This window comes from Acomys minous (assembly GCF_964271855.1).
Source record: "Acomys minous genome assembly, chromosome: 7".
Lineage (NCBI taxonomy): Eukaryota > Metazoa > Chordata > Mammalia > Rodentia > Muridae > Acomys > Acomys minous.
This window is the reverse complement of record NC_140488.1, coordinates 124976680-125003459: the sequence shown is the minus strand read 5'-3', so window position 1 is coordinate 125003459 and position 26780 is coordinate 124976680. Positions and strand designations below refer to the sequence as shown.

The following is a 26780-nucleotide window of genomic DNA, read 5'->3' as shown; positions in this document are numbered from 1 at the left end:
GTATTCATGCTGCAAGTATCTGATAGCAAGAAGAATTACAGCTCCCCTTTATGAGAAATGTATACACATACATAGGAAGCAGTTTAAACATCGGGAAAGGTGCCTATAAAGCTGTGCACAGGATCTTCCAATGCTGCAGACATCCAGTCATGGCCGTGATCTCCCTCCCATAGGGGCCCTGCAATGCAGAGATAGCAGTAGACTCACCATCACGTCCTCCAGGCCCTGAGGCCGGTGATCCTGCCCATGAGCACTTCTTCTTCAGCTCTAGCTGCTGTGTACGCTCCAGGGACCGGCGCATCATTGCTTCCAGGCGTTCCTGCTCAATTTACGAAACGCAAAATGCATAGAATATTAACAGAAACAGTATCAACTACTCCGCCGCATTGCACTGCTGCCTTAGTGCTCAGGGAAGAGTCACCAAATGGGGTTTCTTGTGCTCAGCATCCCAAACCCAGGCACATGTGCTCTCTTCACCACACCAGTGCCTTTTGGTGGGGTGGGAGAGTAAACAATACAGCTAAACTGGTGCTGGCTCTCCAACCAGGGACTGTGAACACTGTGTCCTGTCCTGTCTCCTCCCCTCTGTTCCCTGGGGAGAAGCTGTTGCTATGCCAGCTTGATTTGCTTATGAATAATGCTCAATAAGCATTAACTCTTTCAAGCCTGTCTCAAGTCTGGTGAAAAGAGCTGAAATTTGGTCCCAGTACCAAATATACCCTTTCTAATTTAAAGCATAAACTATTCCTGATTTGAGGAAATTTAAAGTATAATTTGAATTTTCCACCCTTGTATATAGCTTTTGAGGACAGCACTTAACTTTAAAACCTATTTTGTAATGCCCCATTTTCATCTTTGAAATCCATTTCTACATAATTTTCTGCTCATCTTGCTCTTAAGATAATACTACATAGTCCACAATTTGAGAAGGGCACTGAAACTTCTGGTTACAAAATAAAATGCTCATGCCTTGCCAGTTACGTGTATGTGTGTAGGTAGAGGTGGGTGGGTGGCAAGGACTAAGTAATTTTTAACTAGAAAATAAAGTCACCAGGTTTCTCTTGTAAAGCAGGACTTATAAGATTACCCATATTTACCAAAGTGTCCTTGAAATTGAAGTGAAGGTGTTCTTACTCTGCCTCAATGACAATGCAAATACCAGCTCATCTCCTTACCTCTACTGGAGAAGCCTGGTCACTACATTGCAGTGCTCTAGGGCTAGACTAACCCTATTGTATGCTAAAGTGTGTAGCTTGGATATTTGGTGGCTTAATAAAAACAAACAAGAAAAATTAATTTAGAACAGTAAAAACTGAGTAATCATGACTTAAGCATCAGTGTTCTAGTTTAGAGTCAGGCACTTTCCAGCCATGAGTGTACATTTCTTGGATGTCCCATCCTGATGCTCTTGTGCCATTAAGTTTTGCTGATCAATACTGGTGGTCTTCCAGATAAAAGTTGGAATTAGGAGGGAATAGAATTTTACCACTGGATGAGCAAATTATGGCTACCTGAGACTTAGACTAAATAGTATTATATTACATGAATTTAAACAAAAGTATTTAACTAATAGCCTAATTTGTTTTAAACACTTTATCCTATAATAAATTTAATTCAGGATGCATTTTGATAGATTTTCTACATGTCAGAAGGACCAGAAGGACCTCTTAGACAGTGAAACTCACACACAGTGACACAGTAAGAACAAAGACCATTCAAGCCAGCATTATCACTAAGCAGCTTTCTAGGAGGCAGAATTATAAAGTACTGCTTGCTTTCATAAAGCCAGACATACCCCTGGAAACTTTAGGGAAAAAACCCAACTTCAGAAAATCTATTCATGCTAACCACCCTCAATTTCTCGAGCTACTCCAGATTATAATACTGGAGGTTTATTTCTTTGGACTTTGAGTAGACTTATGATACAGTTTTTAGTCCTCTGACCATTTTACATTTCTGAGCTTCAATTTCTCCACCTATAAAATGAAGATAATATTACTTACATCACCATGTGATACAAGGTTAATGACTAGATCTAGTACCTGAGGTGGTTGAGTCTTTTTATCAGTGCTAAATGAGTCTGAACTTGAAATTAAAGCTTTAAAATGAAATCCATTGTTTTATGTTAGCTAAAACTAGAATTAGTATGTACAAATACATACACGCATGCATACATATATACATACATAGTCAAGAAAAGTCCTTTAGTACAGAATGATCCAGACACTGTTACCTGGTGGTCAGAGGAGGGAGGAGAAGAGGGAGGAGGAAGAGGGAGAGGAAGAGAAGGGGTTTTTACTGTATGTGTTCATGGATGGTATTCAAGCCCTCATAGGTCCACAGCAGGATTCTTCACAGGAGGTCTCCTCTGTACAAACAGATTTCTATATCCAGCCAGGGCCCTCTAAGAGTGGCCAGCCTTCAGCTGAGTCAAATTTTTGTCTAGGTAAATTCAGAAATTTCTTCTTTTGCACCCAGTTTGAGTTTTACTAGCTTACTAAGCAATAACAACAGCATGAGAAGTTTAGATGTGTCAACCCAACTTAAAGAGGTGAAGCTACTTTTTGAAAGCTTTTGTTAGTTATTTGTTTAGCACAAGAAAGAAAAGTTGATCTTTCTCCAAACCCCACCTTCCAGGGCAATTATTCAAGAAGCTACATTGAATGAAGATTAGATGAAAATACGGAATTGTCCAATAAGACCTGAGGTAACAAGAACGTGTTCTAGCATCTCATTTCTGAAGGTATATGGCATATGGAATGCTATAGGAAGTCACTTAGAGGTGACTTCTACCAAGGACCTTGTTCAAGGACAAGGTCTCAAGTGGATAGTGGACATGGCTTCCACTACAAGAAAACTGGTGTTGCTGGTACCCCAATTCTCAAGGCCTCTAAGAGTCAGGGTATTGGATTTGCCTTAAAGAAAAAGAAATGTTATTCCAGATGACCTGGTCTTGATGTAACTGAGTCATTGTTTTGCTTCAAGATAATTTTTTATTTGGTTCTGGCCATTCTTAGACCCCTAATGTGGTACTAAGGGATACTGAGACCACCCACGTCTGTGTTGGGACACATAAGGTTAGAAACAACATCATCATGGACATCAAAGGAATATCAAGCAAGGAAGAGATGCAAGAGAGATAGGAGCTGACAGCCCTCTTATGATCTTCAAATTATCAGACTGAGAAAGTTAAGACTCCTGTAACACTTCCCCATAGGCTAGAGAAGCAAAATGCCCTATGGCAGATGACTCAAAATGTCCACTGACATGTTTCTTGGTTGATAAGAGAGAGAACATGACTGAAAGAACTTAAATTTAATACTGAGGGAAAAATTAAGGTTCTATAGCCAGGTGTTGACCATTCAACAGAACTCATTGAGCTGTTCAAGAACCAGAGTTGATCACAGAAGGCTTCCTTTGGAGAACTCCCACAGGGCAAAGCAATCCTACTTAGATCACTCACGAAAACATTAAGTCTTTATATCAGCAGTATACTAACCCTGATGTGGTTAACAGGTCACCCTATGTGTGGGAAGTCCCTAAGCTACACCTGAGTCTTCTTGAAACCTCAGGGTGGGAGCAGGTGACAAAGGCAAGCTTCTGCTTCCTTGGGTTGCTACACAACCTTAGAAAACCCAGCTCATAGCACAGATCTAACTTGCCAAAGCTGTGACATGTTGTTCCTAGGAAGAAGAGAAAAGCAATTTCAGGTTTTGTTCATGCTGACAAGGGGTGAGATCATAGTCTCTACTATGTTAGGGATAAAAGAAAGCATTGAGCTAGGAAACATCCAGAAGTTAAACTACTAAAAATTAAGCTGTATCAGAACCAACCATCTAACATAATATCCCCTCATCAACAAGGAGTTTGAGACTGACTACATTAAATGTCTCCAACACTAATGTTCTATAAAAGAAAACTATGCACAGAAATTGCCTCCAAAGTGGACCCTTGTGACACTGCAGGATATGCTGAAGCATGAGAAACATCTAATGTGACATTTCATAGTGTCCTGGAAGTAGTTACAAGCTTTCCATTGATTCAGCAATCTAGCAGGATGTCAAGAATTAAAATAGGAAGGCCAGGGAGAAAGAATACAAACTCTAAGTCATCAAGGAATGGAGGATGGGAAGAAAATAGGCAAGTCCAGTGACTCATGAATAACATACAGGCTAAGAATTGATAAATCTATCTTAAATTATCAAAATACCTTCTCATAAACTGGCTTCCCCTACCACTATTGAGGACTGAACCCAAGGACATACATGTGTTAGGAAAGTGCTCTATCATTGAGATATACCCTCAACCCTCTTATTAAACTATTTACTTGAGATAGAGTCTCACAAAGTTGCTCAGGCTATCCTTGAACTTGCTCTATAGCCAAAGCATCCCCTGAACCTTTGTTCTTCCTGTCTTAGACTCCTAAGTAGCTAGGATTACAGACCACCAAGCCTATGCAAATTTTGTTTAGTTTTCTTCTTTGGATTTTTATTCAGAATATATTTTCTTATGTTTTATTGATACATGGTCTTATATAGCCTGGGTTAGTCTCAAAGTATCTATGAAACCAAGAATAAACTTGACTTCTGAACCTTCAACCTCTAGTTCGATGTAGCTTATTTTTTTAAATAGTGCACAAACTGTTCTGCATCTTCTAGAACTCTATTTTGACTTTGCCTTCACCAAAACCAAAGTCAGCTGAAATAACTGGAGTCTCACATTTCTAATGATTACTCTGTACTTGGTGCTTGCTGGGCACTTTTACAGGTCATCTACTTCAGTCCCAGTACCTTTGTTTGGTTCTGAGGAAAGAGAGTTGAAAGGGGGTTATAGGATTTGCTCTAGCTAGCAGTTGCTTAGTGATAAGAATGAGGTATAGACAGAGCAGACTTAGACCTCTATCTGCTAACAAAAACAAATCACCCTAAGTAGGTGCCACTTTTCAGTCCATGGTCAATGTTCACATGTCCTCTTTAAAATTATAAAAAAGAGAAAGTGGGCTCTGGCTAGGGAAGCAGGTAGCTTGATTAGAGATCTACACAGCTCCCTCAGCTCATCTAAATCCAATCCTTCCCTGCTCCCACCTCCAGTAGACCACACAGATCGCCCTTCCTAGCCTCCTTCCTCTTACTCGTTAGTTTTATCCCAGCCCCAAACTTCAGGAGGCAACCTGGGAACCCACAAACCACTCTCACCAGGTAAACAAGTACAGTGCTAACTGCAGATCTTTGCCTCTTCCTCCATTCCTCCAAGTCCAATCCCCAAGTCTCATCTCCAGCTCTGCAGCAGATCTGCTGTGGCTTCTCCTTGTTCTCTACCCCCACCCAGTGAACTAAACAGATCCTGATGGAAGACACTGCTCATCCCCATTTTTAAGTGTCAGCTCCCAATATCCAGCAACACCTTTTACTTAGATACTCCCAATGGCTACATCTAATAGGATGCCAGAAGAATTTCCTACCAGGCAACGCACAGCCACCACTCTCTCCTAAAAGCCAGAGAGGCTAACAGAAACCAAGTTACAAAATAACTACCGAACAAAGACAAGACCAGATAGCAGCACCTAGAATTATAATTTCTCCAATCCTAAACGTCTATATTCACCAATATTATAATAATGATAAATATGCCACATTGCAACTTATCTGCTGTAAGGACGTTTATTTGGGAGGAGAGGAGTTAGGGCTTGGAGAAGGGGTAGAGGATGCTTGACCATGTGGACAGGCAAGCAGACAGATGAGAACAGAGCCATGAGGGCAGAGAAAGACAGAGGGTAAGGAGGGAGGGAAGGAGAGGGAGAGGGATGGAGAAAGACACACACATACACAGAGAGAGGGGGTGGAGAGAGAGAGAGAGAGAGAGAGAGAGAGAGAGAGAGAGAGAGAGAGAGAGAGAGAGAGAGAATAGCTAAAACAATCTCAAATAATAAAAGAACTATTAGAGAAATTACCACCCTTGATTTCAAGTCATACTATGAAGTTATAGCAAAAAACAAACCAACAAATCAACATGGTATCGGCACAAAAACAAACAGGTTGATCAACAGAATTATATTGAAGAACCAGACATAAATCCACATACCCACGAATGCCTGATTTTTTATAAAGAAGCCAGAGATGATACACTGGACAAGACAAAAGACTGTATCTTCAACTGTATCCAGTATAGTCAAACTGGATGTCTGCATGTAGAAGAACGCAAATAGATTCATACTTATCACCCTGCACAAAACTCAAGTCTAAGTGAATCAATGACCTCAACAAAAACCCAAATACACTGAACCTGATAGTAGAGAAATTGGGGAGTTGCCTTGAACTCATTGGTACAGGAGACATTGGAACAGAACACCAACAGCTCAGGCACTAAAAGCAACAATTAATAAATGGGACCTAATGAAACTGAAAAGCTTCTGCATGTCAAGGACACTGTCATTCAAAGTGACAGCCTACAGAATGTGAAAGTATTTTTACCAATTACATATCCAACGGAGGGCTCATATCCAAAACATATAAAGAACTCAAAAAACTAGATGTAAAACAAAACAAAACTAACCCATTTAAAAAAATGAAGTGCAAACTGGGGATGGTGGTACATGCCTTTAATTCCAGCGCTCAGGGAGGTAGAGGCAGATGGATTGTTGTAAGTTTGAGGCCAGCCTGGTCTACAAAGTAAGTTCAGTACCTCCAATGCAGAGAAACCCTGTCTCAAACAAACAAACAAAAAACGAAGTGCAGTTCTAAACAGAATTTTCAATAGTGGAATCTCCAATGGCCAAGAAATACTTAAAGAAATGCTCCACATCCTTAGCCATCAGGGAAATGAAAATTAAAACTACTTTGAGATTCCATCTTTCACCTATCAGAATGGCTAAGATCAATAACACAAGTGATAGCTCATGCTGACAATGATATGGAGCAAGTGGAACACTCATCCATTACTGGTAAGAGTGGAAAATTGTACAGACATTATAAAAATCAATATGGCAGTACTTCAGAAAGTTGGGAATTGATCTACCTCAAGAGCCACTCTTGGGTATGTACCCAAAGGACACTACATCCTACCATAAGGGCACTTGCTCAACCATATTCATTGCTGCTCTATTCATAATAGCCAGAAACTAAAGACAACTTAGATGTGCCTCAACAGAAGAATGGATAAAGAAAATGTGGTACATTCACACAATGAAGTATTACTCAGCAGTTAAAAAATAGTTCACAGGTAAATGTATAGAACCTGAAAACAAATCATCCTGGGTGAGGTATGTCAGATCCAGAAAGACAAATATGGTATATTCACTTATATGTGGATAATAGTGGTTAACTCAATGGTAACCAAGCTACAATCTGTAGAACCACAGAGGTTAGGTACAGAGTATGTGACTAGGGGATACAGGTAGATTTCATTAGAAATGGAAAAAAGTTAAGGATTAGATAGATGGGCTAGAATGGAAGGATCAAGTAGGGAGAGAAAGGAGATAGGGTATGAGAGAGGGAATATAAGGAGAGACAGCTATAATTAAGGGGAATTCTGGAGGTAGTATGGAAACCTAACACACTAAAAGCTTCCTAAAATATATGCATATATGAAGGCAATTTAGGGTTGGGTTTTTTTTTTTTGAGACAGGGTTTCTCTGTGTGGCCCTGACTGTCCTGGACTCACTTTGTAGACCAGGCTGGCCTCGAACTCATAGCAATCCACCTGCCTCTGCCTCCTGGGTGTTGGGATTAAAGGTGTGCACCACCATGCCTGGCCTTATGAAGGTAATTTAAATGAAATCACCAAATAATGGGTGAGACAGAGTCCCATCTGGCTATCTCTCATCACCAAATGAAACTTCCAGGTAGGTTACATATAATTGAGTTGTTGGCCAAAGGGGTCCCACGGGAATCTCCAAATAATCCAAGCTGTTGCTAAGACAAATTTGCTCTCCACAAACTTACAGCAAGGCCCCATTGCTGAAGAAAATGCCTACACAAATCATTGAATATTGGAGAAGTTGATGTGGTGCCTACATAGAGTCCTCACCCCTATGTTCTTGGTACAGGAAGGTACTCTGCATGCTGTCAAAAGAGAAACATAGAAGCCAAGCCAGGCACAAAACCCTTTGTAATAATGGTGTCTTGCCTGCAATATATGCTAGGGCAACTGTGGTGGCACAAAGTTTGTGGGAGTGCAACCAATATCCAATATCTGATTTGACTTAAGGCCCATTCCACAAGATGGAACCTATACCTATTACACCTTGGGTGACCAGGACCCTGAGACAAGAACTTGATAGTCTAGGGACCTAGAGGAAAACCAAATAATACTGTTCAAAAAATAAAATAAACAAAAAAAGTAGCAAAAAAAAAAAAAAAAGAACTCCTAATGACATCCTGCTACACTCATAGATCAGTGCCTTGCACAGCCTTCATCAGAGAAGCTTCCTCCTGTGGTAGATGGGAATAGAGACGCACAGCCAGACATTATTCAGAGAGTGATATACCTTGGAAACATTCAGGCCTAAATTAGATGTCTCTATCAAATGCCCTCCCCTTTTGAGCTTAGGGAACCCCACTGAAGAGAAAATAGAACATATAAGAGTCAGAGGGAATGGAGGACACCCTCTAAGTCAGCATGATCAAAACTCATATGAACTCAAATAGACCAAAGCAACATGCACAGGTCCTGCACATGTCTGCATCAGGCCCTCTGCATATATAATATGGCTTCCAGTTTAGTGTTTTTTATGGAATTCTTGAGTATGTGAATGAGTAGATCTCTGATTTTTATGACTTCTTTTGGGCTCTTTTCCTTCTGTTTGCTTGTCTTGTCCAACACTTGTTAAATTTTGCTTTATTTTATTCTGTGTCATTTTGTTATAAAAACAGAAGTGAATAAAATAGTAATAAGCATTCAGAGACTTTAAAAACACTAAATTTATAGAAAAGTATCTATATTCTGTAGTGTTGGAGATTGACAAACTGTTACATTGTTCATACTAAAAGATGAGTCATTATACCTTATGAATAAAAAATGATCATCAACTGATACAGGAGTATGATTAAATCCTTAAAATATACTTATTAAGAAAATCTATAATTCAAATATGCTTCCAAATTCACTTCCAAAGGTAACTGGAAAGGATGATTAAAGCAAGGAGCTACATTAAAATAAAAATACACTAGTATCTTTGGATTCAAACAGAATAATTTCCAGCAGTAACAGGTTCATCTCTCTTTTTTTGGCTTTTTCAAGACAGGGTTTCTCTGTGTAGCCTTGGCTGTCCCAAACTCGCTTTTGTAGATCAGGCTGGCCTCGAAGTCACCTGCCTCTGCCTCCCAGAGGAGTGTACCACTGTGCCTGGCTACAGGATCATCTTATTATATGCTTTTGGCTTTGGTCTGTTCTGGAAGCATGGACCTGTAATACTTAGTTTTCTATTACCCAAACCCAAGCTACAAGCCCCCGTGTCTCTTAATTTAGCTAGAAAAGGTTATGCTTGAAAGAAGCTTTGGAAACCACCAAATCTTAAGCCCTCATAGCAGAGACAAGCACACCAGGGCCCAGAGAAGACAAGTATTTTGCCCTGGTTGTACAACAAATCTGGATGAAATGGCTAAATCTCTTTGTTACTCTGCAAGTGCTACTTCCACTAACTCAGTGTATTGTGGTGCTGAAAGAAGGCATGTTATTCCTTCAGCAGATGGCCAAAAGAAAATGAACTCTTTGGACGTTCCTTGTCTCTTAATTTCATGTCAGAGGTTTTCCACTTTTATTTTTTATTCTTATTTTGTTTTATTATGCATGCATGCATATATACACACACATATATATATTCCTTCTCTCTTTTTCTCCTACTTCTATTTTAGAGTTTTTAAAGCAAATTTCTGAGTGTGTGAATGAATGGGTCTATGCATCTATATCTGTTTCTTGTGCCTTGGGCTCTTTTTCTTCTTTTTGTTTCTTTTGTCCTATTCTGATGTGTTAGTTTTTGTATTATTATATTATTATCCCTCAGAAGCCTGTTTGTTTCTAATGAGAGACAGAAAGGCAGTGGATCTGGATAAGAAAGGAGGTAGGGAAAAACTGGTAGGAATAGAGGGAGGAGAAACTATAATTAGGATATAATATGTGAGAAAATATATTTCAATAAAAGGAAAAATAAATATTCTAGAATTGTCTTAAAGTATCGGTTGCAATATTAAAAACATCAAACTATAAAAAAAAAGAAGGCATGTTATGTCACCAAGACAAGACTTTGTCTTGTTTTTTGAGACAGGGCTTCTCTGTGTGTAGCCCTGGCTGTCCTGGACTCGCTTTGTAGACCAGGCTGGCCTCAAACTCATGGAGCTCCGCCTTCCTCTGCCTCCCAAGTGCTGGGACTACAGGTGTGTGCCACCATTGGGCACCACCGGGACAAGATTTAAAGGCAGGTCTTTCCCGCAGCTGATATTTGGGCAGTATACCATATACCCTGGAATATTCTTGTCCTATGTGCTTTTCTGAGCTAGCTGGGTAGGAGGCTACTAGGAACTCACCTCCTCTTCCCGGAGCTTCTGCTTCCTCTTTTCTTCCACTGCAGCCCTCTTCTGATCTTCCCGCTGACGCTGCTCCTCAAGTTTTCTCCATCGCTCCTCAATTTGTTTCTCATACTGAAGCTTGGCTCTTTTCTGCTTCTCCAAGATCTGTTGTTCGCGGGCAGCTGAGAAATGGAAGCGGAAGTGTCATTCCAAGAGCTTTTGCGTAGGTTGAAATAAGGACAGGAACACAGAAACAACAATCTGATGAAGTCCTAGGTTGTAGTGATTGAGACTAAATATTGTTACCTCTGCCAGAAGTTAAATGGTGTGGGACATGTTAACTATGTGATCTCTTTGCCTTGGTTCCCTTCTCATTTACACAGAGACAATAATAATATGGTGAATAAAATGATACAATGTATGTAAAACACAAAGTAAATACTTCCACACATAGGAGTATGGCTATTATTGGCATCATTAAGCCAAATTTGTATATAACACACCTAACCTATACAGTAGCTAGAATGTTGATAGTTTAAGGGTACATTAAATCAAAATCCTGTTAAATGAGCATCCACAGTGATCTGGGAAAAGCATTAAAATACAGTCTTCTTCCCATCAAGCCATTTACTAAGAAACCCTTAACATGACTTAGCCAGGCTAGGGAAAGGTTCTCTGTGGGTGAAAGTGACTAAACTGCCCAGAAGGCCAAACAGGAATCCAATAATTTCTTGTTCATCTCAGTTCAATGAGGGAAATTATCATCTACCTACTTCACAGAACTCCATGGTGGTATCTGTAGCCAACAAGAAGTTAAAAAAAATAAATGCCTTTCTTGACTGGGCATACTATTGCAATGCAGAAAATCAGTGCCTGTTTTCTTAGTTCTCTTGAGGATGGTCCTTCTAGATCCCAAAACAGAAGACAAGTACACACTATGGATACCTGAGGGCATCATCAGGTCTTCCTCATATCAGAGGAAGTAATTGTTTTGTTTTATGTGTGTGGGTGTTTTGGGGCATGTACGTATGTGCATCATGTATGTGCAGTGCCCAAGGAGACCAAAAGAGGGCATTGGATCCCCCGGGATAGTTGTGAGCTGCCATGTGTGTGCTGGGAATTGAACCTGAGTTCTCTGGAAGAGCAGTCAGTGCTCATAACAGCCAAGCCATCTCTCTAGCCCCAGTAAAAGCAACTGTTGTTCATAGCTCAAAGCATACTGCCTAGGATACAGAGGAGGTTCAATATTTGGTGAGTGAATGAACTGCTCTTAGAATTATGTAGTTTTTGTGATCATGTCAGTCACTGTATGAGTTCACCCTCAATTCTCTAGACTCATCTACTAAGTCTTAGTTCTCTTCCCATTCATTTCTAAGGACTTTTAGAAGTGACATTACTTCATTTCTACTTTCTTGGACTTCAAAAGCCAAAGCATATAACTTACCCAGACATTTTTCCCTTTCTTCTCGTCTCTCCTTAGCTAATCTTTGTCTCTCATCTGATTTTAAAAATCCATCCATGCCTACAAGATAGAAAACATAATTTTCAGTTTTTAAAAAATTTTTCTTTATCTACTGAGTGCTAGAGATTGTTGGGTACATATCCCTGGGTCTGGATATACACGTGTATTATTATCACTGTCACCGATTCATTTCAAAGAACTCATTTCCTATCATATATCCTCAGTCAGCCCCAACAACTCAGGGGCAGCAGTCATGGCTTCCACATGCGCTTGCCAACATGCGGTGTAGTGGTGCTGAGAATAGCCCTTTAGCCATCCCTTGTAACAAGGCCTGTCCCTGTACAAGTCAGAAATACAACTAAGTGACACAGAAACCTAGCAGTGTGCGGAGACACTCATCAGTCCTATTCTAATCTGGCTTGTAGGTCCAGAGCAGAATAATTTAGGGGCAAAGAAAAGCCACAAGGTCAATACAATTTTGGATATCAATTATTATACAGATGAAAATACTTAATTTTCTCAAATAAGTCAACTGTGGCAAATATATACAAATACCTCAAGAGAACTCTGTAAAATGCAACCCTCAAGTTTAATTTTAGTTCTGCCAAGTTTGCTTTGATGTCAATCTTAGTATTTCAGAATTACAAAGAAAAACTAAATAAACTTTTACATACTTAGCATACAAATATCTGTAACAAATAACAGGTACGCCCCAAACTGTCTAGGATACATCTCCATATCCCTATCCCATTCCTTTCAAGGCCCTAAAGAGCTTTCTAAATTCAGGATTAAATATTTATGTTTAGAATAACTTATTGCACTCTGTTACTATTGGCTGTGCATGAAAAATAGCTACACACAGCTTAAGGATACCATTCTGTGGAAGTAAGCTTTATTATAATGCAACTACATTCCCAGCACTGGGCCCTTCCTCTCTGGAAACATCATACCAACTTCATAGTATGTTTTACTGCAATAGCAACCTGCACTTCTTCCAGCGGCTTTTCTACCTCTGTTCAGGAAAGGGTCAAAGAAGCAAGGCCTGCAGTGTAAGCACTGAGGATGCAGATGGATGACATGACAAATTGAATTGTCATGATTTCTAACATGTGTTCGGTTTTAACAGTGTAAATTATGTATCAGGGATACTAAAGCTCAAGAGACAATCACAAGAAAAACCAAACCCTTGACTACAAAGTGACATTATCCATGTTTGTTTCTAGTCAGTTCTTAATTATTATGATTAATAATCAATAATTATAATAATAAAATATAACCAATATAAATATAATCAATATAACCCAAAATTTGTAAGTCAATCAAAATTGTAGTAATTAATAATAAAATCATCATCATGGATTTGAAGACACAACTCCAACTCATTCCAGGCCCCCAACAATATGACTTTCAGCTCCTTCTCTGTCTGTCTGTCTGTTTTTTCTTTTTTTGAGACAGGGTTTCTCTGGACTTACTTTGTAGAACAGGCTGGCCTCAAACTCACAGGGATCTGCCTGCCTCTGTCTCTTGAATGCTAGGATAAAGGCGTGTGCCACCACCACCCGGCTCAACTCCTTTTCTAATTTGACCTCAGCACATCTCCCCTCCTCCCAATATCTTCTAGTTTACACTGCCTGACCCTTCTTACACCATCACCAACACTGCCATCTTTTTAACCTCACCCACCCTCAAGACTCCAAGAGCCATAATGCCCTTACTTTTATTTATGAAGCCCTTACTTCATCCTTTTTTCCTGAACAGAAAAGTAACTTGGTTTTCTTGGCAGCCTCCAAAGTTACATATAACTGTAATTGCCCTAGGTTTGCATGGTTCCAAGTACCACCTCTTATCCTGTGTGACAGTACTGTAAGGTAGCCATGGAGTTAGTGATAGAGGAATAAGAAAAAAAATCAGATCTTTTCTTAAAACACTTTTAGGTTTTAGTCTCTACCTCAAGCTCCTTTGGTATGATTTTTTCTGTCTGAAAAGCTTTAAATACACAAACAAACAAACAAAAAAGCCTAGGAGGCCTGGTCAAATACAACCCACACCAATGTGCCTACTCTAAGCTGCACCCAAGCCTCTATCGGTACACCATACCACAATCTTGATGATAACAGATGCGCTTCATATCTGAGGAAAGTCTGGGAACTGATCGAAATATTTGTCAACCAGACAAGGAGAAACTGGAAAGAAAAAAAGTGATCAAAAAGCTGCCCACATCACTGTGAGGCTTTACAAACAAGCCCATTCCACGGACATGCAAGGTCTCAGGCTGCCCTCTTGTGGACACATGTAAGACACAAATTTCCCTTCCAGAGGATCTTTAGGATGAGGGTCATAGTCAGCAGCAGCAGCTTCATCATAATAGAGATGACAAGCAAGCAGTTACTATGGATCAACTACAGCCAGGCACATGCCTTTAATATTAGTAGCACATGCCTTTAATATTAGTCCTTGAGAAGTGAAGGTTTCAACTATATAGCTGGTTCAAGACCAGCCTGGGCTACACACACACACACACACACACACACACACACACACACACACACACACACACACACACACACACACACACACCTCACTATGAGCAAAGTACACTACATAAATTTGTTGGGCTTAACTACCCTATGATAACAGAGGTATTATTCTGAGTCTCTTCAAAGAGTAGAAACCGAAGTACAAAAATAGTTAATTAACTTGTTCCAAGTCACATGGTTAAAAGTGGAGAAGGTAGATTCTAGCTAACCTGGGAACTTGACTCCAACACTCACACTTTCAATTACCTTTTTTTTTTCCAGAGGGATTGTAGCACCTTCTTTGGTGCTTTGATCCAGCAAAGAAACAAACTGTATCCTGGTACCACGAACCTGAACATTTTGGAAAAGCAGAAGTGCAAGTCTTATAGAAAAGTATGAAATAGGCAGTACTGAAAGGCAAGTACAAAAGTCCAGCTGGGCAGAAATGCAGCGACTTCCTGTTTGGCTCATTATTTGTTTCTCTCTCAAGACTGATGGCTTGAAAATATTTACTCAGTGCTTTCTTAGAGAATGATGCTGGGTGGAGAATAGGTGAAAGCCAAAGGACTGCGAACAACGTAGGTTACTCCTGGCTTAAGCAAGCAATTCAGCTTTGCCACACTGATAACAGCCTAATGTGGGTAACCTGGAATCTCTGTGTTATCCATTTGGCAGCCATGAACTAAACAAAAAGAACATGAGTTCAGTTCCTAGGCCACACAGCACACATTAGGTACTCCATAGGCACATTGAATTGCTACTTTACTGCACAGCAATGGTGGAGAAGCCTGGCAGCTTATTCCTGTGATTCTCTTGTAAGTTTAGTGACTCTGGGTCAAATGAAGAAAGGGAATATGTGAGTTCAATTAGGACTGAAGTTTTACTGGGTGTGGTGGTTTGAGTGAGGATGGCCCCTATAGACTCCTGTATTTGAATGTTTGGTTCCAGCTAGTGGAACTCTTTGGGAAGGATTAGAAGATGTGGCCTTGTTGGAGGTGGTTTGTGACTAGAGGTAAGCTTTGAGGTTTCAAAAGCCCCCTCCCTCTCTCTCTGCCACCTGCAGGGACAGGATGTAAACTTCTCAGTTACTGCTCCAGTGCCATGTTTGACTGCTTCCCACCATGATGATCATGCACTAACTCTCTGAAACTGTAAGCAAATTCCCAATTTATAATTTTTTGGTCATGGTGTCTCTTCACAGCAATAGAACATTAACTATGACACTGGGTAAGACACTTAAGACCTGAGCTCCTTTCCATTTCCTCCTCATAGCATATGTCTCTCCTATTTAATGGTACAAACATTTCAAGAACTTCTCATTTAAAGAAAAGCTAAGTAACTCATCTCCGGCTTTTACTTTTTGACTACTGACAAACTTCTAGAAGCTGACAAGGGACCTTTGGGCTCATCCAAAGGTAAGGAGAGTTGGAAAATAAATAAATGTCCATGAACTTAATCAAATACTACTAACAACAAAACAGCTAAATTTAAGACAGAAGAATCATGGAGATTATCATGAACACCAATGCAGTAAATCTTTCTAAAGAAATGATATAGTCAAAGATTTAACTCCAAAAGGAAGTCTTTCTGTGTCACCTAAAATTTGAAAGGTAGTTTCGTCTATACAATCACACTTACATTCTATTGTGCTTTGCATGTGGACATTTATTTTATCTTTTTAACAACCAGAGACATGATTTTATCTTGTAAGGCCCCATGTGAAGAGGTGGCTGACAGAACTGTACTCATCAGGGTTTGTGGGGGTAGTGGTAATAGGAAGTAGACAGCTATAATGGGTATCAGGAAGAAGACCGTTGTAGTCTAAAGAAAGGTTCTCTACTTTGACTGCATTAATATAAACACATTGGTTGTGGTATTTTATTATAATTTGAAGATCTCTGTAATATTTCCCATAACTGCATGTAAATCAACAATGACCTCAAACAAATCTGGCTCAAAGACGAAGCCCTGGGATAGATGCAAACACAAGAGGTAATAACAAGGGATACCTTAGCAGAGACAGCCTATTCAATAGGTGCTGTTTTAGATACCCTTGTTCCCATTCTAGATGTAGTCACACTTGCCAAGGCAACTGCATTCAAATAAATGTGTGCCTCTGAGATACAATTTATCAATACAACAAAACAACACAGTGGTTCTGAGCAAGCAAACAACAGCATAATCCCACACTTCACTGATTTACTGTTAGTGAGAATAACTTCCCGTTATCTTTGAGTTGCAGCAACACATCTTAAAAACTCACTTTGAAATGAATTTTATCAGCCTGAAGCACTCTACTAGAATATTAATGAGTTAATATTAGTCAATTATTCATGATACTGGTAAGAACTATTATTGAAATTCAAAGTTTCTAAGAGAAGCCATCTGTTTTGTTTTAAAAATGTAATTGAACAAGTGAGTTTTATTTTATTACTTATTTTGGCTTTTTGAGAAGGTCAAAATCACGGCTATTCCTCCTACTTCAGCCTCTCAGGTTACTGGGATTATAGGCATATGCACTACCATATCTGGCTCTGAGAAAGTATATTTTCAAATAACCTAAATTACACTTGGTGTAATTGTGCAATGAAATTTCAATGTCTGGGGACAGGAGTGAAGAGCTTATATATGAGGAAGTCCAATGAAAGCCCTCACTTTCTGTGGAGAGGCTCCAGTATCCCTTTATGAATGGTCAGGTAAACTCTGGCTCAGTAGTTACATGGGTGGTTCTGGTCTGTACTATGATTCTCTTTAAAACACACAGAAAAAAAGACCACTGTCTCCCAACTTTAGCTACACAGTAGAGTCACATGGTGAACTGTGCTAGGCAGTTTTATGTCAACTTGACACAAAATAGAGCCATTTGAGGAGGGAGCCTCAATTAAGAAAATGCTTCCACAAGACTGAGCTATAGGTAAGCCTGTAGGGCATTTTATAATTGGTAATTAATGGCGGAGGGCCCAGCCCATTGTAGGTGATACTATCCCTGAGCTGATGATTCTGGATTCCATAAGAAAGCAGACTGAGAAAGCAATTATGAGCAAGACAGTAGGCAGCATTCCTCTCTGGTCTCTGCATCAGCACCTGTCTCAAGTTTCCTGCCCTGCTTGAGTTCTTGTCCTGACTTCCAGGCCTGCTGAGACCACAAGTCTCAGCAAACAAACAACAGAAAAACAAAACCAAAATCACCCCATCATCAGCTAGGATACAGTTTAGGAAGAGGAAAAGTGTACAGAGGGGGAGAAGGGAACAAGAGAGGGTAATGGGAGAGAAAGAATAAAGTACATGATATGTATGTACAGAAAAATCATAATAAAATCCATCATTTGTACAACAAAAATCCACTAACAATTTTGTTTTCAAATCTTCTATCCCCACTTCAACTCCTCCTATTACCCCTCCCTCTCAAGCCCATGGTCTTTTCTACTATAATTATTACTGTTTTACACACACACACACACACACACACACCCTAACTAAGCACATTTAGTGTTGCTCTTATACACATGTCTTTAGGAATTACTACTTGGAATTTGATAACCCATCAGTGATTTATGGCTGGAGAAAAATTCTCCCTCTCTCAGCAGGCATTGCCTGTAACTGTTCTGGAAATGGGGCCTTGTGAAAATTTCCACATCTATACCATGTAGACTGTTAGTGTCACTATGAAGCTTTTGTTAAGTCAATCATACTGTTAAGATTTCATGGGTACAGCTTCCTAGTCATGTGTGAAAGACACTATTTAGCAGCACGCATCCAAATCCTTGGGATCTTATAATATTTCCTCCCTGTTTTTAATGGAAAAAAGTCAGTCATATGTTGCACATATTTGTAACCCAGGGCTTGTTAGGCAGAGGCAGGAGGATCAATTCAAGGTCATCCTCAGCTACAGGTTTAAGGCCAGCCTGGACTACATGGGACCCTTTATATATTAAAAAAAAAAAAACCAAACCACCAGCTCTTTAAAAGTATCTTTGTAACCACTATCCTGCTAGCTTTATGGAGGGAGCACAAAACCAAAGACAAGAAGGTTGCTTTTTCCACTGCTCTACCTGGCCCAATACGGAGACATGCAAAAATAGAAGCAAGTTTTCCTCTAAATGTCATCAGTGTTGTATCTCTTTCAACCATTTGCCCTCTTTATTATGCATTGGTGTCCTTCCCTCTGTCTTTTAAAAATATATTTCTTTGTGATACCGGGGATTGAACTCAAGAGCATTTTGTGCATGCTACAGCAACCTATCATTGATCTCTATTCCCAGCCCTTATTTTAAAACTTTTTATTTTAATGCAGGGTCTTGCTTAGTTGCCCAGGTAGGCCTTGTACTTGCAATCCTCTCCTGCTTCAGCCTAGAGTAGCTTGAATTACACAACAGGAAAATATCCTTTGTTATGCTGGGATTAAACCCAGAGCTCTGTGCATTCAAGGCAAGATGGGTATTAAGACATATTTTCTTCTTACTATCCTGTGACAACACCTGGACAAGGATGATCCCTACTATTGCCCCTGTGACTCAACATTATATTCAAGCTTTGGAAGCTTCAGTTTCTTTTCTTTTTCCTTTTTTCTTTTTTGTTTTTTGAGACAGAGTCTCTCTGCATTAGCCTTGGCTGTCCTGGACTCGCTTTGTAGACCAAGTTGGCCTTGAACACACAGCGATCTGCCTGCCTCTGCCTCCTGAGTGCTGGGATTAAAGGCATATGCCACCATGCCCAGCTAAGCTTCAGTTTCTTATATTTAAGGATACTGTCAACAGAACAAAATGACAGCCTACAGACTGGGAAAAGATCTTCACCAACCCTACATCTGACAAAGGGCTAATATCCAAAATATATAAACAACTCAAGAAATTAAACACCATCAAACCAAATAACCCAATTTTTAAAATGGGGTACAGACCTAAACAGAGAATTCTCAACAGAGGACTATCGAATGGCCGAGAAACACTTAAAGAAACACTCAACATCCCTAATCATGCAAATCAAAACAACTCTGAGATTCCATCTTACATCTATCAGAATGGCTAAGATCAAAAATTCAAGTGACAGCACCTGCTGGTGAGGATGTGGAGAAAGGGGAACACCCTTCCATTGCTGGTGGGAGTGTAACCTTTTACAACCACTGTGGAAATCAATCTGGTGCTTTTACAGAAAATTGGGAATAGTGCTACCTTAAGACCCAGCTATACCACTCCTGAGCATATACCCAAAAGATGCTCCATTTGCTCAACTATGTTCATAGCAGCTTTATTCCTAATAGCCAGAATCTGGAAACAACCTAGATGTCCCTCAACTGAAGAATGGATAAAGAAACTGTGGTATGTTTACACACTAGAATACTACTCAGCTATTAAAAACAAGGAAATCTTGAAATTTGTCAGTGAATGGATGGAACCAGAAATGATCATCCTGAGTGAGGTAACCAGTGGATATTAGCCACATAATACAGGATAACCACACTACAATACACAGACCCAAAGAAGCTAAATAATAAAGTGGACCCTAGGGAGAATGCTTAATTCTCATTCAGAAGGGCAAACAGAATAGACACCAGAGGGAACAGGACAGGAGCCTACTGTAGAGATTCTCTGAAAGACTCCACCCAGCGGAGGATCAAAGCAGATGCTGAGACTTACAGCCAAACTTTGGGGTGGAGTGCAGGGAGTCTTATGGAAGAGTTGGGGAATGGGATAGAAGGACCTGAAGGGGACAGGAGCTCCACAAGGAGGCAATTGGAGCCAAAACATCTGGGCTGGGGTGGGGGGTCTGCAGAGACTGATGCACCAGCCGAGGACCATGCATGGTGAGGACCTAGACCCTCTGCTCAGATGTAGTAGATGGGTAGCACAGTCTTCTTGTGGGTCCCATAATATGGGGAGTAGGGGATACCTCTGACATGGACTCTGGTGCCCACTCATTGATCACTTCCCACTGGCAGGGTGCCAGGCCACGGAGAAAGAGGATGCTGGCAGTCCAGATGAGACTTGATAGGCTGGGGACAGATGATAGGGAAGGAGGGGAGGGAGGATGAGGGAAGAAGGGAGGGTGTGACCTGGAGGAAGGGAGGAAGGAGGGAGGGGGCTACAATCAGGATGTAAAGTGAATTAATTAAAAATAAAAAAGAACGAAAAAGGGGGAGTCAGAACACAATCTTCTGAGGGACTCCACATATCATTGTGCTACCATAACTCTGTAAAAACACCAATCCACAGGTCTTGTGGGAAGTTAGAGAAAACAGGTACTACCTACTGTCCCAGTCCTGCCACTGCTGCCCTCTCAGGAGAAAATCCAATTGAGGAAAACCAACCAATGGAGGCCAGTGTACTAGTTAGGTTTTCTACTGCTGGAATACAATACCATGACCAAAAATTACTTGAAGAGGAAAAGCTTTATTTGGCTTACACTTCCATATAACTGTTTATCACTGAAAATATCACATTCCTAGCTCATAGTTTTCATTTAAATGTCCCAAAGCAAAAGGCATTGTATAAGGTCAGTAAACTTTTCATCACAATTTCTTTCAGCACAGAGACAAATCTTAATTCCCTCTGTTCTTTAGAATAACTGCTTTAATGTAATGAGTTGTGCAGACATAAGCCAATAGCAAGAAATAAAACAACTTTTTTTCTAGCAAAAAAACCTTTTTTTTTTCAAAATGAAATCCAATCCTATTAAAGTCCCTATGAGGATATCAATAATAATCCTTACCAGTATAAAAATCAGAGTATAATCAGATCCATGTACAATTCACATACACAAAAGAAAAATGCTGAGAAGTCAATTTAACATGTTATTGGCATTTTAAAAATTACAGACAATGAAATTTCAGATGGAAGGGTTCTGTAAGAGCTATTGAGTCAGACAAATGAGCATGTTGCATCCTTTGCTACACTTGAAAAGAGTTCTGCCCTTACCTTCTTGACTTCCTATATATATATATATATAGTCTATCTAGCCTGGAGTATGCAAGTTCTTATGTTCTGGTTACAAAGATGTGGAATTCAGGTAAAAAGAGTTTCAGGACTTTAGCTGGGTGTTGTGGGCACACCTGTAATCTCAGCATTCAGGGAGGCAGAGGCAGGTGGATCTTTGTGAGTTCAAGGCCAGCCTGGTCTACAAAGTTAGGCCAGGCCAGCCAACACTGCGCAGAGAAACCCTGTCTTGGAAAAAAATTGTTTCAGGACTTCAAAATATGAGTCAGCTTGGACTGATAGACATTGGAAAGGGAGCAAATACTACGGATTGGAGAATGAAAGAGAGAAGGAAATGTAGCTGGGAGCCAAGGGAGTCAAGAGCTATGTTAAGCTTCCACTAAGAAGAATTCTTGCACCATACCATCATAGAAAAATAAGAAATAAAAGGACAAATTATCAAAAACTACAATAAAACAATGTTTAAGACGTAAAACATTAGCTCTTCCTGTAAGCAGCCGGAGGTGACCTGCGAAGATGGTTCGCTACTCACGTGACCCAGAAAACCCTACAAAATCATGCAAATCAAGAGTTTCATATCTTCATGTTCACTTTAAGAACACCCGGGAAACTGCCCAGGCCATCAAGGGTATGCATATCCGAAAAGCCACCAAGTATCTGAAAGATGTCACTTTAAAGAAGCAATGTGCGCCATTCCGGCGGTATAATGATGGAGATGGGAGGTGTGCCCAGGCCAAGCAGTGGGGCTGGACTCAGGGTCGGTGGCCAAAAGAAGAGTACTGAATTTTTGCTGCACATGCTGAAAAATGAAGAAAGTAATGCTGAACTTAAGGGTTTAGATGTAGATTCCCTGGTCACTGAACACATCCAGGTGAACAAGGCACCTAAGATGCTCCGACGAACTTACAGAGCCCATAGCCGGATTAACCCCTACATGAGTTCCCCCTGCTACATCGAGATGATCCTCACTGAAAAGGAGCAGATTGTTCCAAAGCCACAGGAGAAGGTGGCGCAGAAGAAGAATATATCCCAGAAGAAACTGAAGAAACAAAAACCGATGGCACGGGAATAAATTCTGCATAAAATAAATGCAGATAAAAGAAAAAAAAGACATAAAACATTAAAACCACAACTATAAGATGAGAACAAGGGGAAACTAGAACACCCTTTATATATGAATGGAACACATTAACAAAAGCAAAAACAAGGCTTATTCTTTGTTCCAAAGCAGAACTCTGAATCTGAAAACCAAACAATTAAGACATTTATTTTAAGCAACCTATTTCATGCTTGAAAATACGATTAGCTGCAGAATTTGGGATTCGAACCAAAGAAGTGGGGACTGGAATGTGGCTTAGTGTACAGTATCAACCTGGAAGGCACAAGGCCTGGATTCAATTCTTACACACACACACACACACACACACACACACACACACACACACACACACACACACACCAGATATGGAACAGAAGCAATCTGGAGACAAAAAAAGGTCATTGGCAAAACAAACTCCACATGAAGGAGCGTCTACCCTAGGAGTCTGGCTTCCAGAACGCTGCCGGGGAATCTGACCCATTTGTGAAGTTCCTTGCAATATCCTGTTCCATAAAAGAAACCCTCAAGGGTGGCTGAAAATATGTCAGGTCGCAAGGGAGCCATTCTACACTTTAGGTCCAAAAGCCTCATGGTGGGCAGTGTATTCTTGCTAAATATTTCAAAAACTTTGGTACAAATCACATTTTCATAAAAGAGCTTTTGTACTAATCTTGTATGCTCCCCTCCTGATACCCAGGCCACCATCAAGATTCTCTCTCTCCTGGTAGTCCTAAGAAGCTATAAACCACTAAATAGTGAATGAAATAATTTTAGCTACTCAATATTTAGGGCCAAACTATATAGAATTACCATATGATGCAAGAATCCCACTTTTTGGCACATACCCAGAAGAACTGAAAGCAGAAACTCATTTTCATTCCTATGTTCATTACAGCATCATACATGATAGCAAAAAAGGGGAAGCAACTCATGAGTCCATTGATAAATGGGTAAACAAGATGTATATTATCCAGAGCACTAATTAGTTATTCCTAAAAAGGAGTGAAATTGCAACACATGCTATGACATAGTTGAATCATGACATTATGCGAAGTGAAACCAGCCACCAAAGGGTAAATTTTGTATAACTCCACTGATATTAGTTACCTATACTAGGCAAATGCATACAACAATGGCTATAAAGGGCTAAGGAGAAGGGAAACAGGGTGCTGCTGTTGAACATAATGATTATGGAGCTTCTATTGGCAATGTCGCAAATGTTCTAGAAATAGTGCTGATGGTTAGACAACACGGTGAATATACTTAATGCCACTGAATTATACACTTATACTGATAAAATGATAGTCTATATCACATTTATTATCATAATAAAAAGCAGTTAAAAATTAAAATTCATGCTTCTAAGAACTCACACTTGATACTGTGAGATCCTAGAATATGCCATCCCCAAAATGAGTTCACTGGAATATATTATGTATTTATTATGTATGTGAGTGTTTTGCCTAGACATATGTGTGTGTGCTATGTATGCCTGGTGCCCACAGAGGCCAGCAGAGAGTATGTCATCCTTTGGGCTTAGGAGTTACAGACTTTTTAAGCCATCATGTGAATCCTAAGCAAACCTGGGTTCTCTGAAAAAGAAGTAAGTGCTCTTAACTGCTATGCTGTCTCTCCAGCCCTTGATTTGATTTTTTTTTTAGGTAAGCTCTCACTCTGTATAACAAACTGGCCTCTAACTAAGGAACCTAGGCTGGCTTTGGAATCATAGCAATACTCCTGCCTCAACCTCCTGAGTGCTAGGATTGCAGGTATGTGCCAACATGCCTAGCTTCTTTGGCATATTTTAAAGTGATTACTTATGGGAACTACAGAAGAAATAACAGAAAATTTCTTTTACAAAACAAACTGTGTATCTATAAAATCTTTTATCTACATTGTAAGTAACAGATGCACAGGTTTTCTTTTCTAAATTTCCCCTTATCTGCCTATGATAGTTTGAATGAGAATGGCCCCATTAGGCTCTATGTTTGAATACTTGGTCTCCAGTTGGTGGAACTGGTTGGGAAAGATTAGGAAGTGTGGCCTTGATGGAGGGCATGTATCACTGGGGCAAATTTTGAAAATTTCAAAAGCCCATGCCATCCCTATTGTACTCTCAACTTCCTCCTTGCAATTCAGTATGAGATATGAGCCCTGGCTATTCCTGCCACAATGCATTCCCTTTACCATCATGGACTCTAACCAACTTGAACTGTAAGCCCAATTAAAGACTTTCTTTTATAAATTTCCTTGGTCATGGTGTTTTATCGCAGCAAAAGAAAGTAATTGCCTACGGCTGATTCAGGGGAAAATCTAGGAAGGATTACTAAAGACAGATTTTATATGCTTAAGACAACCTTTGCCCACCTTGTATTCCTTTCTTCAACCTCCCATAGGTTAATGCCACATCTTCCCAGAAACTCTCAAGCTTCTATTCCTGTAAGTGTCAATCATTAAGACCTTATATTTTCTTTTTATATGGCTCTTGTACCTATAAACAGAACCAATGTTGTGGGTGCTTTCCTATTTGTTGACTGTAAATTCATTTCACTGCTAAATTTATCAAAACTTCAGAGAACATTTTAACATTCTTTTAGTCATATAAACTCTCTTTATACTAGAAATATGGATACCCTATAATATATATTTCAGAATAATAAAGCAGCTCAAAAAGGCTGTAGAAAAGGATGTCTTTCTTGTCTTGTAAGGGGGATCAAAGTATTTTATGATTTATTGTTTACACATTCAATTTAGTGTTTGGAAGAAAGATCAAGTCCACTCTAGTGTGATACACATCTGTTTTCCTGTCTGTAAGTAGCCTACAGCTGTAGGACAACACCCTAGACCAGCACTGGACACACGGTACTTAAAAAACAACTATTATAACCAAAAATGAAGTCAGAATACTGTGTATGCTTGGCAAGAACTCTACCAAACTGAGATACATCCCCAGCCAAGAAACAGAATTTTTAATGTGCAACTGGTTGCCATACTGTCCAGTACAGAATTTAAATTCCTTAATTTAAAAAACCTATAGTATTCCATGCCACACTTTACTAGCTAAATATCATATACAATTTCTAAAGTTTAAATTGTTTTCTCTTAAGCTCTGAATTTATGTGGGATGAAGCTTCAGACAGGGTATAGGAACAAAAAAAAAAGTATATCTCTTTCTCTGTATCTATGGGGGGAAAATCAAAATCAGAAGAGAAAGCTACCTAAGACAATGAGAACTAGGACATAGACTCCAATATACTTACAGGAAGACAAAAACTAATACTATCAGCTATTCAACATGGTATAATTATATACTTAAAAATTCAATATACAGTAACTCCTATCCAAGATAATACTTTTCTCCAAAGACCAACTCCATTTTTGTTCCAAATATAAAACAGCCAGGCTTTGTTAGAAGATATTAGTTTCCTGTGAGAGGTAAGAAAGTCCTCCACCACACTCAGAAACACACACACACACACACACACACACACACACACACACACACACACACACCAAAAAAAAATCATTCCACCTCAGAGGTGAATGTAACACCAAGCTAAAGCAACACTGTGGCATCCTGGCAAGAGGACACTAAGGTCCTAAAACCTTACAGCTCAGCCAGGCGTGGTGGTGCATGCCGTTAATCCCAGCACTCAGGGAGGCAGAGGTAGGCAGATCACTGTGAGTTCGAGGCCAGTCTAGTCTACAAAGTAAGTACAAACCAACTAAGCCTACACAGAGAAACCCTGTCTAAAAAAAGAAAAAAACCCCACCTTATAACTCTTGTAAAACCAGGTGTATACCTAGCAAAGCAGACTAAAGTGGTTACTTGCATCAGAATATTCCCAAAGGAAACCACAATCCCACCTGCCTTTTTCTTCTACTACTGCTACCTCTAGGTTTTTAAAATATCAAGACATCTGCACCCACCACTATCTTTAGTGCAGGAGCATCTGAAATCATTTCCACTCTGGCTTCACCTTTCTCAAACATTTAGCTTCAAATTTCCAGGCAGGTTTTAAGTCTGAACACATGATCTAGAAAACACTACTTACCTGCAAATCTTTCCTCAGCAAATAAGACTGAGTATGTTTCTATGAGTGGAGTCCCAGAAAAAGGAAAACTTATGTCTCTACAAAGGATCCAAAATTAGGAGGTTCCCCAGAAGCTTGCTGGAACAGCATTTTTTCTCATTTACATATATATATATATATATATATATATATATATATATATATATATATATATATATATATATCAAAGTCATTT

At 39.7% G+C, this 26780-nt stretch overlaps 1 protein-coding gene and 1 pseudogene across 7 annotated transcripts in view; one reads left to right on the top strand and one right to left on the bottom strand.

Annotated features, from left to right (window-relative positions):
- Positions 1 to 26780, bottom strand: part of MAP7D2 (MAP7 domain containing 2) — an 82362-nt gene that overhangs the window by 37767 nt on the left and 17815 nt on the right. For all 6 annotated transcript variants that reach the window (XM_084791150.1, XM_084791154.1, XM_084791149.1 and 3 more), the window contains exons 2-4: positions 11947 to 12024; positions 10521 to 10684; positions 208 to 319 (exon numbers count right to left, since the gene is read on the bottom strand). In XM_084791150.1, coding sequence (XP_084647276.1) covers positions 208 to 319; positions 10521 to 10684; positions 11947 to 12024 — 354 coding nt within the window. The remainder of the gene's footprint in view (positions 1 to 207; positions 320 to 10520; positions 10685 to 11946; positions 12025 to 26780) is intronic.
- LOC311601810 (large ribosomal subunit protein uL22-like) lies at positions 21902 to 22521 on the top strand (annotated as a pseudogene). The gene has a single exon. The product of its transcript is annotated as a large ribosomal subunit protein uL22-like (transcript).